The sequence below is a fragment of the Schistocerca gregaria genome, chromosome X (assembly GCF_023897955.1).
Source record: "Schistocerca gregaria isolate iqSchGreg1 chromosome X, iqSchGreg1.2, whole genome shotgun sequence".
In the NCBI taxonomy this organism is placed as follows: Eukaryota; Metazoa; Arthropoda; class Insecta; order Orthoptera; family Acrididae; genus Schistocerca; species Schistocerca gregaria.
In genome coordinates, this window is record NC_064931.1 from 233920165 (window position 1) to 233945553 (window position 25389).

Sequence of the window (25389 nt, forward strand, 5' to 3'; positions counted from 1 at the left end):
TGTGGCGCTCACCTGCACGGCGCCAAACACGCATACGACCATCATTGGCACCAAGGCAGAAGCGACTCTCATCGCTGAAGACGACACGTCTCCATACGTCCCTCCATTCACGCCTGTCGCGACACCACTGGAGGCGGGCTGCACGATGTTGGGGCGTGAGCGGAAGACGGCCTAACGGTGTGCGGGACCGTAGCCCAGCTTCATGGAGACGGTTGAGAATGGTCCTCGCCGATACCCCAGGAGCAACAGTGTCCATAATTTGCTGAGAAATGGCGGTGCGATCCCCTACGGCACTGCGTAGGATCCTAAGGTCTTGGCGTGCATCCGTGCGTCGCTGCGGTCCGGTCCCAGGACGACGGGCACGTGCACCTTCCGCCGACCACTGGCGACAACATGGATGTACTGTGGAGACCTCACGCCCCACGTGTTGAGCAATTCGGCGGTACGTCCACCTGGCCTCCCGCATGCCCACTATACGCCCTCGCTCGAAGTCCGTCAGCTGCACATACGGTTCACGTCCACACTGTCGCGGCATGCTACCAGTGTTAAAGACTGCGATGGAGCTCCGTATGCAACGGCAAACTGGCTGACACTGCCGGCGGCGGTGCACAAATGCTGCGCAGCTAGCGCCATTCGACGGCCAACACCGCGGTTCCTGGTGTGTCCACTGTGCCGTGCGTGTGATCATTGCTTGTACAGCCCTCTCTCAGTGTCCGGAGCAAGTATGGTGGGTCTGACACACCGGTGTCAATGTGTTCTTTTTTCCATTTCCAGGAGTGTAGTTGAAAGTTATTGCACATTGTTATTCTGTGTCCTTTCTCATTTTAGCTACCTAGCCCATTTCCTATCGTAACTTTCTTCTTTCCTTCACCTGATACAGCGTTATAACCCGCATAGTTAGAAGATTTCTTCCTGTTCTTACTGTATTACGCATTTCTTATCCTCATGTACGTTCTCGACATCATCTGCAAGCGTCAATATCTGTATCTGAACTAGTGTTATTGGCGTTAGTTTGCTGTCGATTCTGACAAGAACCAATTGTCACTGAACTGTTCACAGTAACTCTTGTTGGTTGGTTCATTGGGGTTGAATGGACCAAACAGCAAGGTCATCAGTCCCTCGTTTCAAATGTGGCCCAGTCTCACAGTTTGACATCTCGGAAAAGTCAGAATGATAAAAGGGAAAAGGCCAAAAAACGTAGAAGTGCAGTCGTGTCGTCAATGGTAAAAACAAAATGAGAGAAGTCAGCAAGAGAGCAACCCCAAGGCTATGCTACAGGCAGGAAATATTCCACCTCTGATGCGGTAGAGCCAAGACCACCTACTATTTAAAAGCATTCAACCGCTAGAATGTAGAAGTGCGTATCGAAAAAGGAGACTAACCAATTGTAAAAAGTGATAAAAACACAGTAAAAGGGAAAGAGAAGATGATCTTGGCCAGGGAGGGGAGTCGCGAATATGCCAACACAGCTTACAGTGGGAGACACCCCAATCCACACCGCCCTGCCCCAACACCAGAGTGAGATCAAAAACCTTAAAACTGATAACAACCACCTTCAAGGAGGAAACTGAGAAGCAATACGACCATCCGGGATCGTCAGCCAACATTAAAGGTAAAGTGCGGGGAAGTCTGTACTTAGTACGCGGAGCCAAAAGAAGGGGACATTCCACCAAAATGTGGGCTATTGACTGGAAGGCTCCACAACCACAAAGTGGGGATGTAGCCTCCCATGAGTTGGCCTATGATTGTGGGAAGTGGGATTAGATGTGAAGCCATAAATCCACTGCAGGAGGAGTTACAGAGAAAGGGGTAAGTGAGTGCTCCCCAGCCAAACGATCACCAAGCTCATTACCTGAGATAACCACATGGTCATTGACCCAAAGTCAGTCAACGGAACAAGCAACATGGTGAAGATCAGCGGGATGGTCATGGATAGCCGAGACCAAGGGATGGCGGGAAAAACACTGGTCAATAGCCAGAAGGCCACTGAGTCCGTACATAACAAAACGCAGTTGCGTTGGAACTGCTTAATAAAGGTAAGGGCCTGGGAAATTGCCATCAATTCCGCAGTAAATACCCCACATGTAGGTGGCAGGAGATTATTTTCCGCGCCAACGGAGGATGTGGAGGCATATCCCAGACGATCAGCAGATTTAGAGCCATCGGTGTAAAAAACCAGCAGCATCCTGTAACTCCCATAAAATTCTGCGGTAAAGAACAACAGACCACCATTGGGGGAATGGAATCTTTCGGAACTCTGAGATCCATCCGAATTCGGGGCCGAGGAGCTAACCGAAGAAGAAACGTGGGAGACATGACAAAGAAGGAAGCTGAAAATCATGGCAAAGATGTGCAAGGCAGAGCCCAACCGGTAAACCCTCCTGAAAGCAGGAATCAGGTGGGTGACGTCCATGGTCTGGCAACAGGATAGAATAGGAAGGATGAGTGGGAGGTTAACGGACAACCATTGCATAAGAAACCAGAAGGTGGGGCCACCGAACACAAAGGGGGGGGGGGGGTCCCAGCTTCAACCAGAAGACTTAACAGGGGTAGTAGGGAAGGCACTAGTGGCCAAATGGATACCACGTTGGTGGACTGGATCCAGGAGGCGCAGTGTGGAAGGAGCAGCCAAACTATGAACTTGACTACCATAGTCCAAACGAGACAGCACTAAAGCCTGATAAAGGTGGAGAAGGATGGAGCGGTCTGCATCCCAAGAGGTATGGGCAAGGAAGCGAAGGACATCGAGTTTACGGAAGCATCCTACCTTCGGAAGACTGATATGAGGCAGACAAGTGAGCTTGTTATCGGGAAGACCCAGGAAACTTAACTGTGGGACCATAGGTAATCGTTGTGCATCGAGCTAGAGCTCTGGATCAGGGTGGATCGTAGTATGGCGACAGAAGTGGACCAGCCGCGATTTTAAAGGAGAGAACTGAAACCCATGTGAGAGGACCCATGCGGAGGCACACCGTATAGCTCCCTGGAGCTGCCGCTCTGCAGAGGCCATCGAAGAGGAACTAACCCAAATGCAGAAATCATCCAAATACAGAGCAGGCGTGACCAAATGACCGACAAAGGCCCCAAGTACATCGATAGCATTGAGGAAAAGAAGTACACTCAATACTGAACCCTGTGTGATGCCATTCTCCTGGGTCCATGGAAAACTAAAAACAGTACCAACCCGAACCCTGAACAACCGATGGAACAGGAACTGGCGGAGAAAAATCGGGGGTGGGCCTGAAGACTCCACTCGTGAAATAAAAGTTAGATGTGATGGCGCCAAGCCGTGTCATCGGCCTTGCAAAGGTCGAAAAATACTGCAACCAAATGGCGGCGCTGGGAAAAGGACCGAACTGCGGATTCCAAGCGACGTAAATGATCGATTGGAGACCATCCCTCTCGGAAGTCACAATATATCCAGAGATTCGAAGACACACTTGAGCCGGCGGGCTATCATACGTTCAAGTAACTTGCGAACAAGATGTGTCAGACTAATTGGCCGAAGGCTTTTGACAAACAGGGGGTTCTTACCAGGCTTAAGGACAGGAACCACGATGCTATCCCTCCACTGAGAATGGAAGTCACTCTGGAGCCAAATATGGTTAAACACCCAGAGAAGATGTTGCCGTTGTGGAACATTGACATGTTGGAGCAGTTGGTTATGAATGAGTCTGGGCCAGGGGCCATATCATAAGAAGGAAGTGCGGAAAGAAGTTCCCATTCAGTAAAAGGTTCGTTGTACGATTCTGAGTGGCAAGTGATAAAATATAAGGTGGAAGCTACGGCCCACTGTTTCTGGTGAAGGAAAGCAGCCAGTTAGGAGGCTGATGCTGTTGCAAAATGGGTCGCAAGACGTTCTGCGAGACTCAACGGATCCGTGCAAAGCCCACCCAAGAGGTGAAGGCCCAGGAGAGTAGACTGCCGATGGCAACCTTGGAAAGCGAAGTGTAGCTATCCCAACACATCCGTTTGCTCTCTTTGGTTAAGTAATGGGCATTAGCGTGAAGGCGTTTAAAGATACTAAGGTCGGCAACGGATCAGAGCCTCTTAAGGTGTTGCAAAGCTCGATGGCGATCATAGATGGCAATGGCCGTACTCCACCACTGTACTTGCCGGCGGCGATATGGTCCAGATGAGCGCGGTACAGCAAAGGTATCATTGTCAACAATCGCATCAGACACGTCACGTAGGACGTCATCAACACAATCCGACAAAGAGGGAGAAAACACGATCTGTGCAGTATATAGAGGCCAATCGGTGCGTTGGAAAGACCAACGAGGTCACCTGTCCATCAGGGAGAGGGAAGGGAGCGAGAGAATCCGCGGGAAATGATCACTATCACAAAGGTCGAAGTGTGCTGACCAGTGTAATGAAGGAAGGAGGGAGGGAGGGAGGGAGGGAGGGAGGGAGGGAGAAGAAAGATAAATGGCAGAAAAGGTACCATGACTGGCACTAAAATGAGTAGGCAAGCCACCATCAAGAAGGCACAAGTCGTGGTCTGCAAGAAACTGGTCTATGAGATGATCCCATATAGATGGAAATGCACTGCCCTACAAGGGATGATGAGCATTAAAATCCCTGAGGAGGAGGAAGGGAGGAGGAAGTTGCTGAAGAAGAGCAGGTAAGGCAGCAGGTGTAAGAATCCTGTCAGGAGGGAGATAAAAATTGCAAACCGTGACCTCAGAGTCCAGGTGGACCCTAACAGCAACCACTTCCAATGTAGGTTTAGGTTGTACAGACCAACGTACAAACGCCACCAAAGGCCCACAGGGGGCCGACCCGATTTCGACAGAAAACACAGAACCCACAGAGGGTCAGTGAGTTATCAGTAAAATGAGATTCCTGTAAAACCTCACAAGCTGCAGAGTACAACAAAATAACGGATTTAAACTCTGGAAGTTGACGGTAATATTCATTACAATTCCATTGGATAACCACAGAACGATGGTTCAAATGGGGGTTTAACATGCTAAAGCCAGTCATGCCACTGGGTTACCACCCGGCACCGACAAGGAGGGAGGCGACATCCACGAATAGCAGGTCAGAATCAGGTTGCGAAGGTGGGGATGGGATCTCTGGCGACATCAGAGGCTCCTTGTCCCTGGACTTATGTTTCTTCTTCTTTTCTGTTTGAGATCGAGGAGGGCTGTGCGGCATGAAGGAGCCAACTGCAGAAAGATCAGGAACAGAAAGAGTTCGGGTGACCTGGGGGCCCACAGATCGTGGTTCTCGCGGTCGTAGCGTGTCAGCAGACCTTTGGCCTGGAAGTTGACGGGAAGGGGTATCCCAGGAGGGGCGCCCTTGAACGGCAGACGCCGAAAAAGTGGGACACTTCTCCAGCTGGGGAGAGGGAGCGGTGCGCAGAGGGGAAGGCGTGGGAGCAACAGGGGAGGGGGGAGGAGAGGGGTTCGGGATTGGGGTAAGGGAGGGGGAGGAAGGGGTGAAGATGTAACTAAAGCATAGCTAGATGTCATGGACACAGTGTGAAGACGTGCATACTTCTTATGAGCCTCAGTGTAGGTTAAACGATCAAGGGACTTATACTCCTGTATTTTCTTTTCCTTCTTTTAAGCTGGGCAATCTGGTGAATGTGGGGAATGATTGCCATGACAATTAACACACACGAGGGGGAACACAGGAACTCCCCTCATGGAGTAAACGTCCACAGACACCACAGAGAGGGGCCTGTGAACAGCAGGAAGACATGTGTCCAAAACACAAGCACTTAAAACACCTCATAGGTGGTGGGATGCACAGCTACACGTCACATCGATAAAGCATAAGCTTTACTTTCTAAGGGAGGGTATCCCCTTCAAAGGCCTGGATAAAGGCACCAGTATCAATAAGATTGTCCTTCGGACCCTTCTGAACATGCCGAACAAAGTGAACACCCCATCGTCCAAGATTGTCCCGAAGTTCATCAGTTTGAAGGATGAGATCCCTATGAGAAATCACACCTTGAACCATATTAAGAGACTGTTGGGGGGGGGGGGGGATAATGGACGCAGAAATTGTGCCAGGATGTTTACAGACACGAAGGGCTGCATACTGGGCAGCTGAAATTTTGATCAAAAATGAACCCGACCACATCTTGCTCAGAGAGTCCACTTCGCCAAACTTGTCTTCAATGTGTTCCACAAAAAATAAACGTTTGGTATTGGTCAAAGTATCCCCATCAGTCCTGGTGCAAACGAGATAGTGGGGAAAGGTTCCGCCTATAACCAACAAGCCTGACCCTCCTCCCAGTGGGTAGCCATGAAAGGGAAGGTCAAAGGGGCAGGAGAAGCAGCACTAAAAGAATCAGTTCCATGCAAAGAGAGAGCTGCGGAAAATTGACAGAATTCTGGATCTGTATGCATTTCATTTGCATACTGTCTGCCCTGATACCACCCACTCCGATCAGGGTCTCTCCACACAGGCGCCACCCAGCCACAGCAAGGGCTGTCTGGCCCAGCGGCCATTGCCGGGCGTTCCAATGCTCCCGGATGACAAGCAACCACTCCTAGGCTTACGTGAGTGGGTCACTCAGGTATCAGAAGTGTGATCCCTGTGTGTTCAGGGCGCTCAACCAAAAGGGTACATAGCGACCCCACCACAAGGGCTAGCTACTGTGCTGGCTATGCACCCTAGCATCAGAGAACGACATGAAAGAAAAGGTGGAATGAACTAGGAGGGCACACGTCAGAGACACTAGGTAAGGTGCTCTTCCCCAAATGGCTCCACAACGGAATAGAAATTTAGTAATGGAGGTCAAAATCCAGAGGGGGACCAGAGAATGCCAAAAGGATGAGGTGATTACGCAACAAAACCAAATTGCAAAGCCAACAGAACCAGGGGGATAGCGGGGCCAACTTAAACAAGGACACCAAGAAGGGGAGGGGAGAGGGGAAGGGGAAGGAGCAAGGAGAGGAAAGGAGGGGAAGGGGAAGGAGCAAGGAGAGGAAAGGAGGGGAAGGGGAAGGAGCAAGGAGAGGAAAGGAGGGGAAGGGGAAGGAGCAAGGAGAGGAAAGGAGGGGAAGGGGAAGGAGCAAGGAGAGGAAAGGAGGGGAAGGGGAAGGAGCAAGGAGAGGAAAGGAGGGGAAGGGGAAGGAGCAAGGAGAGGAAAGGAGGGGAAGGGGAAGGAGCAAGGAGAGGAAAGGAGGGGAAGGGGAAGGAGCAAGGAGAGGAAAGGAGGGGAAGGGGAAGGAAATGCAGCCCTGGAAAGAAGGAAGGCTGCAATAGCTTGCGGCTCGTGCTCACCACGCACATACGAAAGGACTGAGCCACCTGGGGGTGGACGGTAACTCTGTCCTACATTCCTGTTCATAAAGGGTCCTACTACCCTTACACCATTTAATTCTGCTGTTGCTATTACCGTATATTCATCTGACCAGAAATACCCCACTCAATCTAGACTTAACCCTTGAATTTCCCTTTTCAGATTTACTCGCTTCCCTGCCACATTCTAACTTCTGACACTCTACGCTTCGACCCCTTAGTGTGTTGCTCTTTCGATAGTCATGCAATCTCTTTCTTGTTGTCACCTCTCCTTTGGAAGACCTTCCCGGAGTTCAGGATGTAGGACTATTCGAGAATCATCTTTTGCGAATGGAGTTTTCCTGACCCCTCTTCAATTACTTGGCACATGTCCCGCGGATTCACATTGTGTGTTTTTGATACATGCTTTCCATTGGCTCCTGCATCCTCAAGGCGATGGTCCTGAGTGACTCTTTCGCCTATTAGATACAGTTTTCACCCCAAGGACAAGTTGTCTTTAATCTCTCCTCTGCGCGATCTTTGTTAAGGACGTTCGCAGAACGAGGGTAAATTATGCCGAAAGTATTTGGCCACCATTGTTTATTTTATTCCACATGAAAGCAGTGGCTGGGATCAAACTCTAGACTCAGGACATTTTATCGACTGAAAGACGCTATGCCTATACCGCAAATATGGAGAACACTAAGACTGATCTTAAAAGGCGATGTGTTTGTAAACCGATACATTCCATTTTCATATTTTGGGAAATAACAAGTAGTTCTCAATATCTTGAAAGTTCAGAGGGTATTGAGAAACCAGGGTCTGACTGACAGGGCAGAGGAGCTGGGTACTCACCTTTGGCGATGGCAGCACCGAGTATGTTTTTATGATGCGATCTGGATATTCTTCTCTAATCTTAGAGATGAGAAGTGTTCCCATGCCGGAACCCGTGCCACCTCCCAAGGAGTGAGTCAGCTGGAATCTGCAACAAACGAGTCCCATACAGTCAATGCTGGTACTTACGTCATGTTTTTGTTATGTTCACGAATCTGAGCAGGTAGCACATCTCTCTCACTTGGAGGAATCGGGTTCAGTTGCCGTTATTTTCCTTTGTGGGCTAACTATACTCTCTTCAGTCCAATTGGCAGCTAGTTTATTCAGTTATAGCTCCAGCATCTAGGGAACAGACAACCGCCGGGAGATCGGTGCGACATATTTTCATGCTGCCTTGGGCCTGTCGACATCTCATGATTATCTGGGACTGGAGTTACCTTATTTTTACATTAAAGGGGCACGGACTGCGCCTGGATCGTACTAACCTCAGTATTCTTCAAGTCCAAAAAGTGAAATCCGCTCATTACGTGTCTACGTCCATACTCTGCAGGTCAAGTCTGTTCCGAAGGATACTCTTATTTCCTCCTTTCCTGTACCACTCTTTACTAGTACGTGTGAAGAATGACTGACTGTAAGCTTTCCTATGAGCCATGATTTCTGTTTCACCATCACGGTCATTTTTCACAATTTCTGTGGGTGGAAACAATACCTTGCCTGTCTTTTTCGAATCTACAATCTAGCACTTACTGAACTTACATCTGACGACATGTACCTCTGTTTGAGGGATCTTTCTTTAATCCTATTTGGTAAAGTTCCCCGACTGACTAATAGTTCAGTAAGATCTACCACACAAGTGTTTTGTACGTAACGTATCTGGAGAATGAATTACAGTTCCTTGAGGTTCTTCCAGCCAATCGCAGCCAGAATCCGCTTTTCCTAAAACATGTTCCATGTGGTCATTCCGCCTTCGGTCCCTTAGCTTTCGTATTTTACGGTTGTTACTGTGTCCAGTGAATTATCCTTTTAGTGTAGTCTATCGTTAACAGGTATGTGCCTTACGTGCAATATGTTGCATTATTCCATCAGTCTTCGACCCTCCTACATTCAGCTTGCGCTTTCTGAAATTACAGATTTCCCCCAAAGGCCACACTGAGCTTCGACAGAATTACGAGTATGTCAATCCATTGTCCTCTCAACTTCTTGCATCGTGATGATCTGGAAGTGGTTGTGAGCAGTTTTCCGGTCGCGATTAAAGAAACGAGGCATTTCACTTTCCGGTTTCACTACTTCATTCGAGACTGAACCCGAAATCTCGAGCTGTGTATTAGCTTAACGAAGTAGTTACGTACTTTTGAGTAAATTAAGACCAGTGCTGTCATATTGGTTAACTGACACACCACACACTTGCCAGATAATTTCACTTTAACTACTATTGCGCTTTGCCAATACTGGCCAATAGAAAAGAAGTCTAACAGGAACGTTAGTTCGTAATTTGAATTCAAGGAGTTGTACACTTGGCTCCAGAAAGTTTTTGTATTTCATTGCATTCGAAACCTTTCATGTTTCTGTTTAAACGAGGTACAGCCACCATATGTTATCTGCAGCAAACGAATGCCATGTTTGGCGATTATCTATTCATTGTGAATAAAGTCTGCTTGTATTTAAGCATTGTAACTCCTCTAACTTACCACCTGAAACACTTTTTTTTGCGCGAAGGACGCAAAGCATTAACGAAAAATCTAATTTATTAACAAAATAAATGTGTATCTAAACCGCAGCAACTGTCAAAGTTATTGGTAATTTTTAGTCTTAAGCTTGCCGCAAATTGTTGAAAGAATGACGTCCAGTAACTTTTCAGAGCACCCTGTATGGTCAGAGTACATCTTTATGCTAGTACATAATCCTTTTCTTTTACATACTCTTACTTGGAAGGACAAATATCTCAACTGTTTGATAGTAACATGCATGTATTCGTAATTTTTTACTATACAGTCACTGAATGCCTTTTTACAAAGGCGAAACGTCTGCTTCAACTTACCGTACGCTTAAGCTAGAAAAATGACCAAGTCTGAAGTATAACATACTTTCATCAGCAGTGTTTCATTATGGCAGAATTTATTTTCTCCCTTGTACCCCATCGTCAGTAGCTCTTTCTGACGAGGTCTGACAGACTGTCTTGTCGACATTTCATTTCACAGCCTGTTGTAATGTGTCATCGTTACTGTACAGTTACTTAGAATGGAAGGACACTAAATAAATTTCGCGAGTTAAGTTTTCTTTTAACATTAAGAACAAATTATACAATTTGGAGCAGACAAATAATTCCTGTTACTGGTGTACTCTAAGTCCAGGCGTAGGTAATAGACTAGCTTTTTATGATGACCATACTAAATTATCAGATGAAAGGCCTATCAATTGACCGGTTCGGTTTCTCCGCACTAGTAAATGACAGCACTATAGACAATAAAAACAAACATCCATGTCTGGACAGAAGAATTTAAGGTAAATAAAGAAATTAAGCGTCAAAAGCAAAAACAAAAGCTTTGTTAAGGTCAGTATTCAGGGAATATGAGAAAAATGAGGACTAATTGGGAGCATCAGACTGTTTAAGGTAGCTAGATAACTTTAACAAGCTAAGTGTCTCATGGGAAAGGTATGTTGTCTGTAGGTCTACATACACTCATGAGCCAAAACATTATGAAATGGTTCAAATGGCTCTGAGCACTATGGGACTTCTGAGATCATCAGTCCCCTAGACTTAGAACTACTTAAACCTAACTAACCTAAGGACATCACACACATACTTGCCCGAGGCAGGATTTGAACCTGCGACAGCTAGACAAGAATATCCATGAGGAACGAATAAGTGTTAGACACGTCCAGCCATTAAAGAGGGCCTGCCAAGGTCTATGGAGGTAACGCAGGTTGGATAGCAAGAAAGCCATGAGAAATAGTAACTCAAAATGCACAGCAGCAGATGGGACTAAGAGGCAGCAGCCGCGACCGCCTGTAGCAAGAACACAGCGCCCACTATGGTCTCCCTGTGCTATCGCTGGAAGAGCCAATTGCTCCCTGTCCTGACCATGACCAAGATTTCACCTTCCCTTTCCTGCTGGAGAGATAATTAAGCTCACAAGTCTGCTTAACGACGATTTACGTGATTAAAGCTACAATCCGAAAATAAAGGCCAGCTGAGAAACTTACACCACAACCAAAGTAAGAGTCGTATTCAGGCATATTCCACTCTTCAACTGCGAACATACAGAAGCTAGCAGGCCGGTATGGCCAAGCGGTTCTAGGCGCTTCAGTCTGGAACCTCACGACCACTACGGTCGCAGATTCGAATCCTGCCTCGGGCATGGATGTGTGTCATGTCCTTAGGTTAGTTAGGTTATAGTTGTTCTATGTTCTAGGGGACTGATGACCTCAGAAGTTAAGTCCCATTGTGCTCAGAGCCATTCGTACCATACAGAAGCTTACTGAAAAAATGGTATCATACTGATACACGTAGCAAACAGTGCTGAAGACATTCAGCACTAGCACTGACACTGAATCTGGCCATCGTTGCTGTGTTATTTTGGGAGTAATAATGAAAGTAAAGAAATACACTAGGCAATGAGGCGGGCGGGCGAGCGAGTAATGTCTAGCAATGATATAACAAAAACAGTCTGACATACTGAGCCAAGCATGTCCACTCCACGTACCTGGGTTACAAGCTGGGTTACTTGGACGTTGTTAATGCTAGCCCATGTGCTTATCTGAACTTTTAATGTTCATGTAATTCGTATGTACTTGTGTACATTATCATTACGCTGAACAAAATGGGGTATTCCCGTTCTGTTCCTTTAGAAAAGTTTAGTAAGCGTTTTAAGATTTCCATGGGTCTAAAATTTGTACAGAAAGGTCATTACATTCGGTGGACATTTCAAGAAACATATTATGTGATCCAGAATTGAAAAGCAGATTGGATATACTGCTGATGATACTCTTGGCTGATGATCATTCCCATCCAAGAAAACATACCAGGTTCTATTAATTAAATCTTCGAGCCACTCACATACATAAGAACATATTTCTTGTTCTCGGATATTCGTCAATCTGTAGTATGAAAACACTTTCTGGAATATGGAATCTGCATGATGCACTTCGTCAATGGTTCACAGGATATCGTGCGAGAAATAGGAAAGCCAAGTATCGCAAGAGCAATGGTTTCTATATCCGTACTGATTTGTGGATAAGATCTTTTCTGTCACAAAAAAATTTAGTATCTTTCAACTCTGAATAACCTGAAGAATTCTGTAGAAAACCGTTGTTAAGGATATGGATCTACGTTTGTGGGTCTGTTCTTTTACGGAAAATTGGGTTATAATCGGGTCTGGGGAAGAACCGCGAGTCATTTCTCTTTACGAGTCGGCAACTTTTTTCCTGTTAGACCTTTAAGACAACCGGCAACTCCAGTGCCGCCAGGAGGCTTGGTAGTGTCAAACGCGTTGTTGAGCAAAATAACTTCTTAAATTTTTTGCTGTTGTGTTTCTTACATACTGATATTTTTTATTCAGCAAGGAACTTTTACAGTCATATTAAAAGCTGAAACTAGTAATAAAATGAATAATACTTTTAACAGGCTTTATGAACATATGCCATGTGAAACGATTGTTCACCATTCTTCTTATGCACAAAGAATTTTACAGAGAAGGTACAGTTGATGTAAAACCGGAACTACCTGACAGAAACCCACGATTTTGTTAGATTTGTCATGTGTAACCTAAGAACTATATGCTTTTCACTGCACACTACTTGTGCGTATACGTTTTACCAGCTACAATTTAATAAGTACATATAAAATTTACAATTAGTTGCTGCAATTTTTGGGTTATTTTATCACTAATAATTTGATTAATTATCCTTTTGAAGATGAAAATACACATCTGGGATCGGACTATTAAGCGATCAGGACATTAAGACATGGCTTAACAGCCATCTGGGAAGAGTGACAACCCAGTACCAAATATCTCAGTTGTTTGGACTTTGATACATAAGAGCAGCAACAATGCAAAATGACCTATCTGCATTTAGAAAGACTAATATTGTCCCGCTTAACGCAAATGCCTTTGGCGAATAGGAGCTTCCAGCATCAGGAAGATTAATTCCAGATTTCCAGAATACAAAACTGTCACTTCCTGCTTCTCCATATCCTGATCCGTCCACTGAAGTGCAGACAGTCTTAATTCACTGGATCACCGTAGAGTGTAAAGTCAGTTCCTTATTACGAGAAACCATCACCAGTCTCCATACACAAATGAACTGTATCCAACAAAAAATTTTCCCGGAAGGTAAAAAAAATGAAGCACTCGGGGTGTAGATCACGGGAAGGGAAGCCCAACAGCTCTTCTTAAGATGAGAGTGGAATGCCTTGCCTTCATTGTAAGGAGTCGAAATTGTCAACAAGAAAATCAGTTGATTGGGTAAAGTGTTCTAAGTGTTATAAGTAGGTTCCATGAAGACTGTACAGGGTGGACTGAAGATGACTGGCATGAGTATCAGTGTGTTGCATGCCTCAGATGGACAACAGAACATTGATCATTTGTGCCCCCACAGAGTACGTGCTTTTACTCCAAGGTACGCTATGTGATCAAAAGTATTGCATTGTGCTGCCACCTACTGCCAGGTACTCCGTATCAGCGACCTCAATAGTCATTAGACATCGTGAGAGAGCAGAATGGGGCACTCCGCAGAACTCATCGTCTTCGAACGTGGTCAGGTGATTGAGTGTCACTTGCGTCATACGTCTGTACGCAGGATTTCCACACTCCTAAACATCCCTAGGTCCACTGTTTCCGATGTGGTAGTGAAGTGGAAACGTGAAGGGACACGTACAGCACAAAAGCGTACAAGCCGACCTCGTCTGTTGACTGACAGAGACCGCTGACAGTTGAGGAGGGTCGTAATGTGAAATACGCAGACATCTATCCAGACCATCATACAGCAATTCCAAACTGCATCAGGATCGACTGTAAGTACTATTATAGTTAGGCAGTAGGTGAGAAAACTAATTTCATGGTCAAGCGGCTGCTCCTATGCCAACCGACAATGCAAACCGACGCCTCGTTTGGTGTAAGAACTGTAAACATTGGACGCTTGAACAGTGGAAAAACGCTGTGTAGAGTGACGAATCACGGTACACAATGTGGCGTCCGATGGCAGAGTGTGGGTATGGTGAATGCTTGGTGAATGTCATCTGTCTTCGTGTGTAGTGCCAACAGTAAAAACCGGAGGCGATGGTGGTGTGTTTCTAATGGACGGGCCTTGCACAAGTTTTGCGTGGTACTATCACAGTACAGGCCTACATTGATGTTTTAAGCACCTTCTTGCTTCCCACTGTTTAAGTGCAATTGGGGGATGACGATTGCGTCTTTCAAAACGATCGAGTACATGCTCATAACCCAGGGCCTGTGGTGAAGTGGTTACACGATCGTAACATCCCTGCGCAGAGTCCTGACCTGAATCCTACGGTACACCTTTGGGAGTTTTCGGACGCCGACATTGATACCTCTCCACAGTACAACACTCCGTGCAGAATGGGCTGCCATTCCCCAAGGAACCTTCCAGCACCTGATTGAACGTGTGCCTGCGAGAGTGGAAGCTATTATCAACGGTAGGGTGGGCCAACACCATACTGAATTCCAGCATTACCGATGGAGGGAGCCACGAACTCTTAAGTCATTTTCAGCCAGGTGTCCGGATACTTTTGATTACATAGTACTTGGTATTGTATCGTATGGTATGTAACTTAAGTTTTTTATACCTTTTTATCTTTCACTGAAATTTGGCGTCCAAGAAAATGAAAACCATTGTTATCTATCTTTCTCCTTAGCTACCCGATTATACCCAAAATTACCCTATTATTATACAGGATAGTCAGAATGTCTGAAAAGCTTTTAAATGTGTTGCAGGGTGGATTGTGCTGAGAAATAATTGTAAAGAAAAAAAAAAACGATACGTTGCACTGTTTCCGATTCAACTGGCATTGACTTTAGCCAGTCAGATAGTGGCGCGCGCGCGCAGATACTGGGAACTGCACATGCTAAAACGCACATCTGTGGGCCCGTGAGTCATCACTTGTTAAAACGTGAGCGAAATGCTTTTGTTTGGTTTGGCGACGCTGTCTCAAGCAGGCTGCTTCATTTTGCGCGCGCTATTACCTGATTGGTTAACTTTAATGCTAAGTAGCCCGTAAATGGCGCAAAGTGTCTTGTTTGTTATGTCTCAGCGCAGCCTACGGTGCAACAGCCTTACAAAGCTGTTCAAACTCTTCCTGTCCATCTTGTATGGAAGAGTTACCTGCCCTTTTTCCAGTTGCATGGAAGTGCGTGTAGCAATAGAAAACGACAAAATCAAAGCTTAAGTTCCACCAGACTGGTCGACGAGTGAGTTGAAGTCTCTGTTCCGCTTAGCGATTTTACGTAGGAGGAGAATTTTCTAAGATCTGCAACATCTCTCGGTACGACTTTGTAAATTGTTGTATGAGGTGGTCCTCTGCAGAAGTTTTGACGAAGAGCGTAACATGCAGGAACCAGTGAGATGGTACATGCATCAAGACGATGGGAGAAACTTCCACAGTGCTAGAATAAGCCACCTAAGGCAAGAGCTCTAGGGGATGGACAGACCAATATATCTAGCTAACACAGAACGCTGAGTCCCAGTGCTATCCTGAGATGAGATTGGCACAGGAGAGGAAGTCTTGTGCGTGTCGAATCAAGGAATGGATATGACTGATGAAGACCAAAGTACCAGTAGTCCCTGCAAGAAAAAGAATGTGTCGTAGTGATGGCGTGTACTCACCCCTGGATGCAGTCGCAGCTCTCTGCCTCCTTACGCACCACGTCGAGCACCGAGTCCACGCGCTCGGCGCCGTCGGTGTAGTGGCCTTTGGCCCAGTTATTGCCGGCGCCACCATGACCGTACACAAAGTTGTCGGGCCGGAAGAGCTGTCCGTAGGGCCCGCTGCGTACCGCTTCCATCGTGCCAGGCTCCAGGTCCAGCATAATGGCTCTTGGCACGTACCTGCTGCTGCACGATTGGCTTCCAGCTGTCAGAACACAAGTCAGGAGCTATTTAAATCTGAACTGCATGTACTAATAAAGAAAATAGTGGCCCTTGGTGCTGTTGGAACTGTGGTGAAGGCGGAAGTGAGAATTCTAAGTCTGCAGAGAGACGAGATTACACAGAAGCTATTGTCCGATTTGTTTTTTAATTGAGAAAGTGATAGTATTGCCTTGTATCCTGATTTCCGGTAGATGCCCATTTTTAGGTGATGTCATGACCCGTCACGTGTCGGCCTTAGGCTGGACGCAGTATGTTCCGACTTTTGGACACTGATAATTCTAAACATGCGTCTCACTTCAGAAATGCTGCAGCACACTGAACTGCCGAGAAGAGTTCCTGAATGATTCGATGGAGATGATAAAAGTACGTAAAATACGCACCCCATGAACCAAATGGGACGTCTCGCCGCAGCTGGAACTGTACACCTCGGAAACTTATTTGCGTGGATTACAAATGCCGCTGTTTCTCGAAAAGTGTTTCAGATTTTCGGCTCCTGTAGCCCACTGACGACTCATCTTGACACGACATTTAATACTTCAGTTACGTTGCAGTGACAGCCCTTTAGGTCCACTTGTTCATTTCGTACTTTTGTTTGTAGTAAAATGAGAGAGGCAAACGTGCGCACAACGCCCATCGACATTATCAGCTCACTGTGTAAATACGGATGTAACTAAAGTATAGAATGTGTGTGTTTCGGAACGCTAAATGTAAACAATTTGGATGGAGCTACACACTACGATGATGTACTAACAATCTCAAACATGAACCTGTCTTTTTTGTAATTACGCTAATATTCTTCAGAAATGCAAAGTGCAGAATTAAGCGCGTGTGTCTTCATTACTGTCATTTAATGCGTGGTTTCTTTGTACTAAATTTTTTGTGGATCGTCTTATAGGTTTTAGATGCCATGGTGACTAATGAAAAAATCCTAACATGCATGAAATTAATAATTTAAGAAAATATACGTCCGTTTGTCTTGACTTGTCCTAGTCCCGACAGTTTTTTAATTCACCTGTCCTTAAGCTCCAGTTTTCTGCTTTTGCATCAGGCAACACCAGACAGTTATTTTCCATTCCTTTGAGTGATCCAATAGACAGCGGCACAGAGGGAGAACATCTTCGCTGTAAACGACCCAGGAGCCGGTGCTTTAGTGAACCGCTGAAGATATCCAAACTAGTTTGTTTTACGTTTAATCCTCTGCACTGTTTAACAATAGACATCCTTAAGCAGATGATGATTAACGATATACACTGATGAGTCAAAACGTTATTACCATCTGCTTAATAGCTTGTTTGCCCGCCTTCGGAACGAAATACATCACCGATTCAGCGTAACAGGGATCCAAAGTTTGTTGGTATGTTTGTGGAGGTATTTGTCATTATGTGTCTACGCACATGTCACGTAACTCTCATAAATAACGGGGCGCTGATTTGCGTTTCATAGGGTTTAGATCAGGCGAATCTGGTTGTCGAGACAAACCTAAGTTCACTATAATGCTCCACAAATCACTATAGCACGGTTCTGGCTCCGAGACAGGGACCATTAGCCTTCTGAAAGATCACCTCGCCGTCGGGCGTGTCTTCTTTTACTAACACAGATTCCATGCAAGTCTAGGAAAAAGTCTTTCATAGCAAATTACTGCTCCCAGCAGATTGTGTCCGCGGCGCCCTGCACGTTTCGAGACACCGTTCACCCGAATGACTACTTTTGTTGAGACGACCGTCTGTCTAGTGAAATAAACATGCTATTCACCCAAAGAGCCGACACGTTTCTATTGCTCGACGCTCGAAGCCCGTTGGTCCCGTGACCACTGTGATCTTTACTGACGATGTCGTTGGTTCAACATGTTAACACACGAGGAACGGTGTGCCTCTGAAGATTCGTGCGTGTACTATTATTGTGCTTTTTCGGCAGAGCTGCCACTGATCATCTATCCTACTTCACAGAGCAGAACAACTCCAAACACCACGTTCTGCGAAGAATTATAGACGCCCAACAATTTTTCGCCTAGTGGTAGTTTCATTGTCTCTACATCTTTCCGTAGATGCTCGTGCCAGTAGCACATGAACATTTGGCCAGCTTCGCCGTTCTTGAGATACTCGTTCACAGGCTGAGTAATAATAATGTACCCTTCATCGGTGTGGCGTATCTTAATAAATTTCCCTATTTGCAGCTCATATCTTCTCTAGCGTGATCCGCAGTCCGTGTCTGCTCCGCTCACATAATTTTGTTGTCGCGTCACGTGCCCTCAACGCCACCAGACGGTATCCAGCGTTGCGGCGGGCACTGATCATAATGTTTTGGCTCTTCAGTGTACACTTATAGTGGCACTTAAAAGCTTGTGGAAAGACCATTAGAACGATGTAGTACTTGGTAATGTTCGCGTTTGTATCTCAGTAGTATCGAAGAAATGAGCTATAACTGAATGGCTAGGCGGCCGTCATCTGCTAACGCCGTTTAAATAGAGCCAAGAGGGGGCACCTATGCGTATACTATGGCTTAACACGAGTTTGAGAATTTGTTACCGGCTACACCAGTCTTATCAATTATTTAAATTAAAAGGAGTCAGTGTAAGTGAGAGGAGAAGTATCATCTGGATATAACTAGGAAAAGGAGTAGAGCAATTCTGCTGTCTGTCTACCTCTCGTTCCAATCTATACTTGGAGAATACACTGACTGAAAAAATCGGAATACCAAGGATGAGTTGCGCGACATGAACGAAAGTTTGTAGGTGTGCGTCTGTGTCTGAAAGATGTTGTCTATTCAAATTTCACGGCAGTCGCGTAAGATGCGCTAATAGCGCCACAATGAGGATGCAAATGAGGTTTGCATTAATCCTTTTGGACTGACTTCTTCGGGAAGGAAAACTTTTCTTTATTTGGTAATGCACTTAGGTTGTTTTTAATGATTTTAGATGCAAGATTTATAAAAAAGTATGTACCCCGATTTCAATACATGGATTAAAATCAGTAATTGCGAAATATTATCTAATGTAATAAATAGTAAAATGATCAATAATTACCAAGCAAAAATAATAATGTTCAATTATATAACGGACTGTAGCGAACCAATCACATCCGAGTTTTCTGGTGGACACGAGTTACTACGCACTGCCACACTGACTTGCTGAGATTTTCATAGTGATGCCCAACAGTTGGCAGCGGTTACGTATGATAGAGAGGATGAACATTCACAAATGTGCACCTCAGGTTTCAATTGGGAAAAAGATATTTCTGTTGCAGCTAAGATACAGTAGAAGTTAATACACTCCTTGAAATTGAAATAAGAACACCGTGAATTCATTGTCCCAGGAAGGGGAAACTTTATTGACACATTCCTGGGGTCAGATACGTCACATGATCACACTGACAGAACCACAGGCACATAAACACATGGAACAGAGCATGCAAAATGTCGGCACTAGTACAGTGTATATCCACCTTTCGCAGCAATGCAGGCTGCTATTCTCCCATGGAGACGGTCGTAGAGATGCTGGATGTAGTCCTGTGGAACGGCTTGCCATGCCATTTCCACCTGGCGCCTCAGTTGGACCAGCGTTCGTGCTGGACGTGCAGACCGCGTGAGACGACGCTTCATCCAGTCCCAAACATGCTCAATGGGGGACAGATCCGGAGATCCTGCTGGCCAGGGTAGTTGACTTACACATGCGGACGTGCATTGTCCTGTTGAAACAGCAAGTTCCCTTGCCGGTCTAGGAATGGTAGAACGATGGGTTCGATGACCGTTTGGATGTACCATGCACTATTCAGTGTCCCCTCGACGATCACCAGAGGTGTACGGCCAGTGTAAGAGATCGCTCCCCACACCATGATGCCGGGTGTTGGCCCTGTGTGCCTCGGTCGTATGCAGTCCTGATTGTGGCGCTCACCTGTACGGCGCCAAACACGCATACGACCATCATTGGCACCAAGGCAGAAGCGACTCTCATCGCTGAAGACGACACGTCTCCATTCGTCCCTCCATTCACGCCTGTCGCGACCCCACTGGAGGTGGGCTGCACGATGTTGGGGCGTGAGCGGAAGACGGCCTAACGGTGTGCGGGACCGTAGCCCAGCTTCATGGAGACGGTTGCGAATGGTCCTCGCAACAGTGTCCCTAATTTGCTGGGAAGTGGTGCGGTCCCCTACGGCACTGCGTAGGATCCTACGGTCTTGGCGTGCATCCGTGCGTCGCTGCGGTCCGGTCCCAGGTCGACGGGCACGTGCACCTTCCGCCGACCACTGGCGACAACATCGATGTACTGTGGAGTCCTCACGCCCCACGTGTTGAGCAATTCGGCGGTACGTCCACCCGGCCTCCCGCATGCCCACTATACGCCCTCGCTCAAAGTCCGTTAACTGCACATACGGTTCACGTCCACGCTGTCACGGCATGCTACCAGTGTTAAAGACTACGATGGAGCTCCGTATGCCACGGCAAACTGGCTGACACTGCCGGCGGCGGTGCACAAATGCTGCGCAGCTAGCGCCATTCGACGGCCAACACCGCGGTTCCTGGTGTGTCCGTTGTGCCGTGCGTGTGATCATTGCTTGTACAGCCCTCTCGCAGTGTCCGGAGCAAGTATGGTGGGTCTGACACATCGGTGTCAATGTGTTCTTTTTTCCATTTCCAGGAGTGTATTTAGCGGCAGCCAGAGGCTCTGAAAATGTAAAATTCACCCTGTAACGGTCGTGAGCGTTAGTTACGTTCGAGACAAAGTAGTGTGTTGATGTTAGTCAAGAATGCCTTTAAGGCGCCAAAGATCCCAGTGTCAATGCGTCACTGAGTGAACGTAGTCATGTAATAGGTCTACGAGAAATTAGATGTTCGTTTTGGAATGTTGCAGGAAGACTTGGCAGGAATATAGCCACTGTACGTGACTGCTGGCAGCGGTATTCATGAGAATATACCGTCAAAAGAGGACCGGCTCCGGACGGTCACATGTCACTACCATCGTGACCATCGTGTTCGTCGTACGGCTCTGGCGCATTGTACTCTATCTGCAGCAATTTGAGCAGCAGTTGGCACACAGTGACAACAAACTTACTTCAATGACAGCTCCAGCCAGACGTCCTGCAGCGTGCATTCCACTGACACCAAACCACCGCCATTTGTGACTTCAGTGGTGTCAAGCGAGGGCTCATTGGAGGGCGGAGTGGATGTATGTTGTGTTTTCTGATGAAAGTTGATTCTGTCTCGGTGCCAGTGATGGACATGTGTTGGTTAAGAGGGTTGAGGGTATGCAACCAACATATGCGTGCTAGACACACTGGAACTATACCTTTAGTTATGGGGTCGATTTTGACAGCAGGAGCGCTTCCGTGGTTATCCCACGCACGCTGACTGCATAATTTGTACGTCAGTTTGGTGATTCGACCCGTTGTGCTGCCATTCATAAACAGCATTCCAGGAAGTGTTTTCCAACAGGATAACGCTCGTCACATATCGCTGTTGCAACCCAACATGCTCTGCAGAATGCCTACCACCAGAGCTATCTCCAATCGAGCACATACTGGACATCATCATCGGACGACAACTCCAGCGTCATCCACAAACAGCATTAACCGTCTGTATTGAGCGACCAAGTGCGCGAGGCTTGGAACTCCATCCCACAAACTTACATCCGACATCTGTAGAAAGCAAGCATACAGACGTGCGTGCATTGTGTTCAACATTGTGGCAGCTACACCGAGTATTAATTCACCAGCATTTCAAATTTGCTATAGCTTATCTCGCGCTCACATTAAACTGTGACCTTGCAGTGTTAACCACATATGGTATCTTGACAAATTTACTCCCGAAATCTCGTTACTGCACCATTAATTTAGGTATTGTGCTTTTTTTTACCACTACCAGTTAAATGAAAAGGGAGTGAAAATTAAAGAATATTGTTTGCAAAACCAGACAATGTCTGATGGGATAGCAGCAATCAGTGATTGTATAATGTTACGTATAACTGATTTCAATCAAGACTGATTATAAGTAACATTAAAGAATATTGCGTTTGAGGTTTGCAGACGATTATGAGCCTTCTATTAATATATTAAAAAGATCAGAGAATATAATGGATACGACTGAAGCTAAAGGAAAGATTTATGGAGCTAAAATCAGTATAAAGACAATTTTAATTGGACTACGAGGAAAAAAAGATGAATTCCGAATGAAGGAATATTTAAGAGGAACAAAGCTTTCACTACATCGGAAACAGGACACAGACTGACTGGAAGAACAGCACAAAGACGATATCGATGGCGGAAGAGGGTCTTTAGGAGAATTGTCTGTAGCAATATAAACAAAAATTTGTGGGAAAGATCAGTAAAATATTTTGTGCAGAGGGTCGTGTGTGGTGCTGAAACATGGACACTGAGGGAGAAAGAGCCAGGCAGGGACCTGAGATGAGGATATGGAGGGCAGAAATAGTAAGTTGGATGGATCTAGTAGAAAATGAAGTATTCAGAAGAGTGAGAGAGCAAAGACAATGAAAGTAATATAAAGAAGGAACCTGAACTGCAGTGGATAAACATTAAGAAAGTGAAGGTTTATAAAACAGTCCAAGAGAGATGTGGAAGGGAAAGAGGAGGCGAGGTAGGAAGAGATTTCAGATGCTGCATGTGATGGACGGCAACATATACAGCAGCATTAAGAAAAAAGGAATAGGTAGCAAGAAATGGAGATGCGAAGGACCTACTCATATAATATATAACTGATTATGGTAATACCCATCAAGCTAGAGTTTCGTAATGTACACTTTTTTCGTACATTGTTCAACAATTCAGACCACGTTTACTCACTTCATTTCTTTTATTCATTACTCTATCATTACATACTATCTTTAGTGACAGTGTATATCTGCAAGTTTTAACTTTTAGGGCATTCAAAAATCTACCACCACCATCTAGTTCACAGTTGGTGGAACTTTGTATTTACAGTTCACTTGAAAATCTATTTAGGAGTGGACTGGTATTTACTCCTCTGTAAATTTATCCAACAGGATTTCGCCAGAATCTCTTTCCAAAGATTCCCCCTTTACCCACAACACATTCGTATGGGATGTGTCGACTTATTATTATCAAAGCAGTTTGTTTGAATTAGTCCCATTTTTACTGTGACAAAGCTGAACAATACTGTGCTGTTTCCCTTACATATACAAGTTGCTTCCCCTAGAATAATACTACAAATCTGATTCCTCCGATCACCTTCCTTCTGATTTTATGTGATCGTCTCACTTATCGCTTCTTAGTGACATCCACCACCTAAATGAACTATGCGTGCTGTAGGTTTAAAGCAGTTATATTTTGTTCTCAACCATATCGGCAACTAATAGTTGAAGTCATCCATTTATTCATAATCTTCGTATTATTTTATTGCAGAACTGGTTACTTAAAATGCAAATTAAGTTTAGATTCTTTCCGCCCTTCTGAAAATACGTACTTTCTTACATTTCCTGTTTTGCGTATTAGACAGTCTTTAACGAAATACGAAGTTATTTTTAAGTACCACTCTGCATTTAGTCGATTATTGCACTAAAACAAGACACACGAAAAAGACATCAGTAAAAAAGCCATTTCTGAAACTTGCGATTCGTAATAGCTGCTACAGTATAGTTTCAAAGTCCACCACTAGGCAGCAGGAGTAGTATAGGAAGGGCAGAGAGCCTATATAGAGGTGGTCTAAGGAAGGAAGGTAAAGTGCCAGGGGCAACTGGGTCAGCAACTTGCACGAGTAGAGCAGAGCAGCGCCAGTCCGAAGACAAGGTTTTAATGTAACCCCATGCACTGCCCACGCCTCTAGGGCAATTACGTTGCTACATTCAATGTCATCACATAACCTGATGCGTATCACCTGTTAAGATAAGAGCTGCCCAACCTCCTTTCATTGCCCATGCCTGTAGGCCAGTTGTACGACAAATATGTCATGAAAATCACCCATGCACATTGTGTGGATTAGGACAAAACTGGCCTAAGTCAATAGGATGACTTAAAAATGGCAGTGAAACGAGTCCCCTCCCTTCTCTAGGCCAATTGTGTCTTGTCATCTGAGGTCCGTATACTATAGTGAAAGGATCACTACTGTCATCAGATTGGCCACCGCCTCTTGTCAGAATAAGAAGGTGCTGTTATGTTGTTCCCTCCACACACTCCTCTAGGCGAAGTGTTTTACAGGACGTTATCCTATTTAAAATGGTAGCCTATATTACCATACCGAATGGTCAAAAAAAGGTGATCTTCAAATCCCTTAATTACAACAGATAGTAGAAGATTGTTGGATTTTTCTGTATGATAATCTCCCACTGCTGTTTACAATATTGGGGCAATTTGGTGCGTTTTTTGACTGATTTTTCCGCTTCCTGGATCGTCAACCAAACACACGGAAATACTAGGCTGTATATGTTTAATAATTTTCACAATGTACTACTGTAACATATACACTGATATCCCACATTATTTAATGAGCTCAAACAAAGACGTCCTTGTTCTACGAAGTCTACGTTTCAATGTAAAGAATTTGTTTATGCATTATTAGTTGGGTAAAAACAATGTCACTATTAGGCTGTTTTAGAGGAGTCTGATACTAAGATTACAGTAGACTTAAGTAAGAGCAGGAAATCAGTACGAACGTTTCTAAAGACAAAACCTCGTTAAAAATACACTAAACAATTTTGTGCAGTAGTGCTGCTATCACCACCACTAGGGCAATATCTGAGTACAACAGACGCGTACTTGATTTGAAAAAACTAAAAATGTGAGGTGACATACTGCCTGGATCTTTGGTGGATATAAGAAGCTGTGAGAGCTCCAGTTAATCTGTGTTATGAAATTTCCATGTTACGTTTTATATCTTTAGAGTATATACGAAACCAACAACCATAGTTTGCCTTCATTTGGTATTACTAAATCCCAAGAAAGGACAAACGGGTATCATTGTTAGGTGAACAAGGAGCAAGATTGTGTAAAGATCAGTAGGTAGGCATAAAACTGTATTTAATATGGCTAAATTCAGAACTCAATCTCCACTACTGCCTATGCGTGTTGTAGTGCATGTATGATTTGGGTTTTGGCAGTTAACATTGTGTTGGCAGAAGATTTTTTGCGTTGACATGTGGAAGAAGAATAATATCAAGTGATCATGCAGACACTTGTGATTATTTCTTGCCTGGTGTGAATATTTAATCACTGATAGCTGCTAAGGAAAAACGGTACGGTAAGCATT

At 45.3% G+C, this 25389-nt stretch overlaps 1 protein-coding gene across 3 annotated transcripts in view; it reads right to left on the bottom strand.

The window, feature by feature from the left end:
- Positions 1–25389, bottom strand: part of LOC126298806 (tubulin beta chain-like) — a 131364-nt gene that overhangs the window by 75277 nt on the left and 30698 nt on the right. For all 3 annotated transcript variants that reach the window (XM_049990271.1, XM_049990270.1, XM_049990272.1), the window contains exons 3-4: positions 15916–16162; positions 8095–8221 (exon numbers count right to left, since the gene is read on the bottom strand). In XM_049990271.1, the coding sequence (XP_049846228.1) occupies positions 8095–8221; positions 15916–16162 (374 nt within the window). The remainder of the gene's footprint in view (positions 1–8094; positions 8222–15915; positions 16163–25389) is intronic.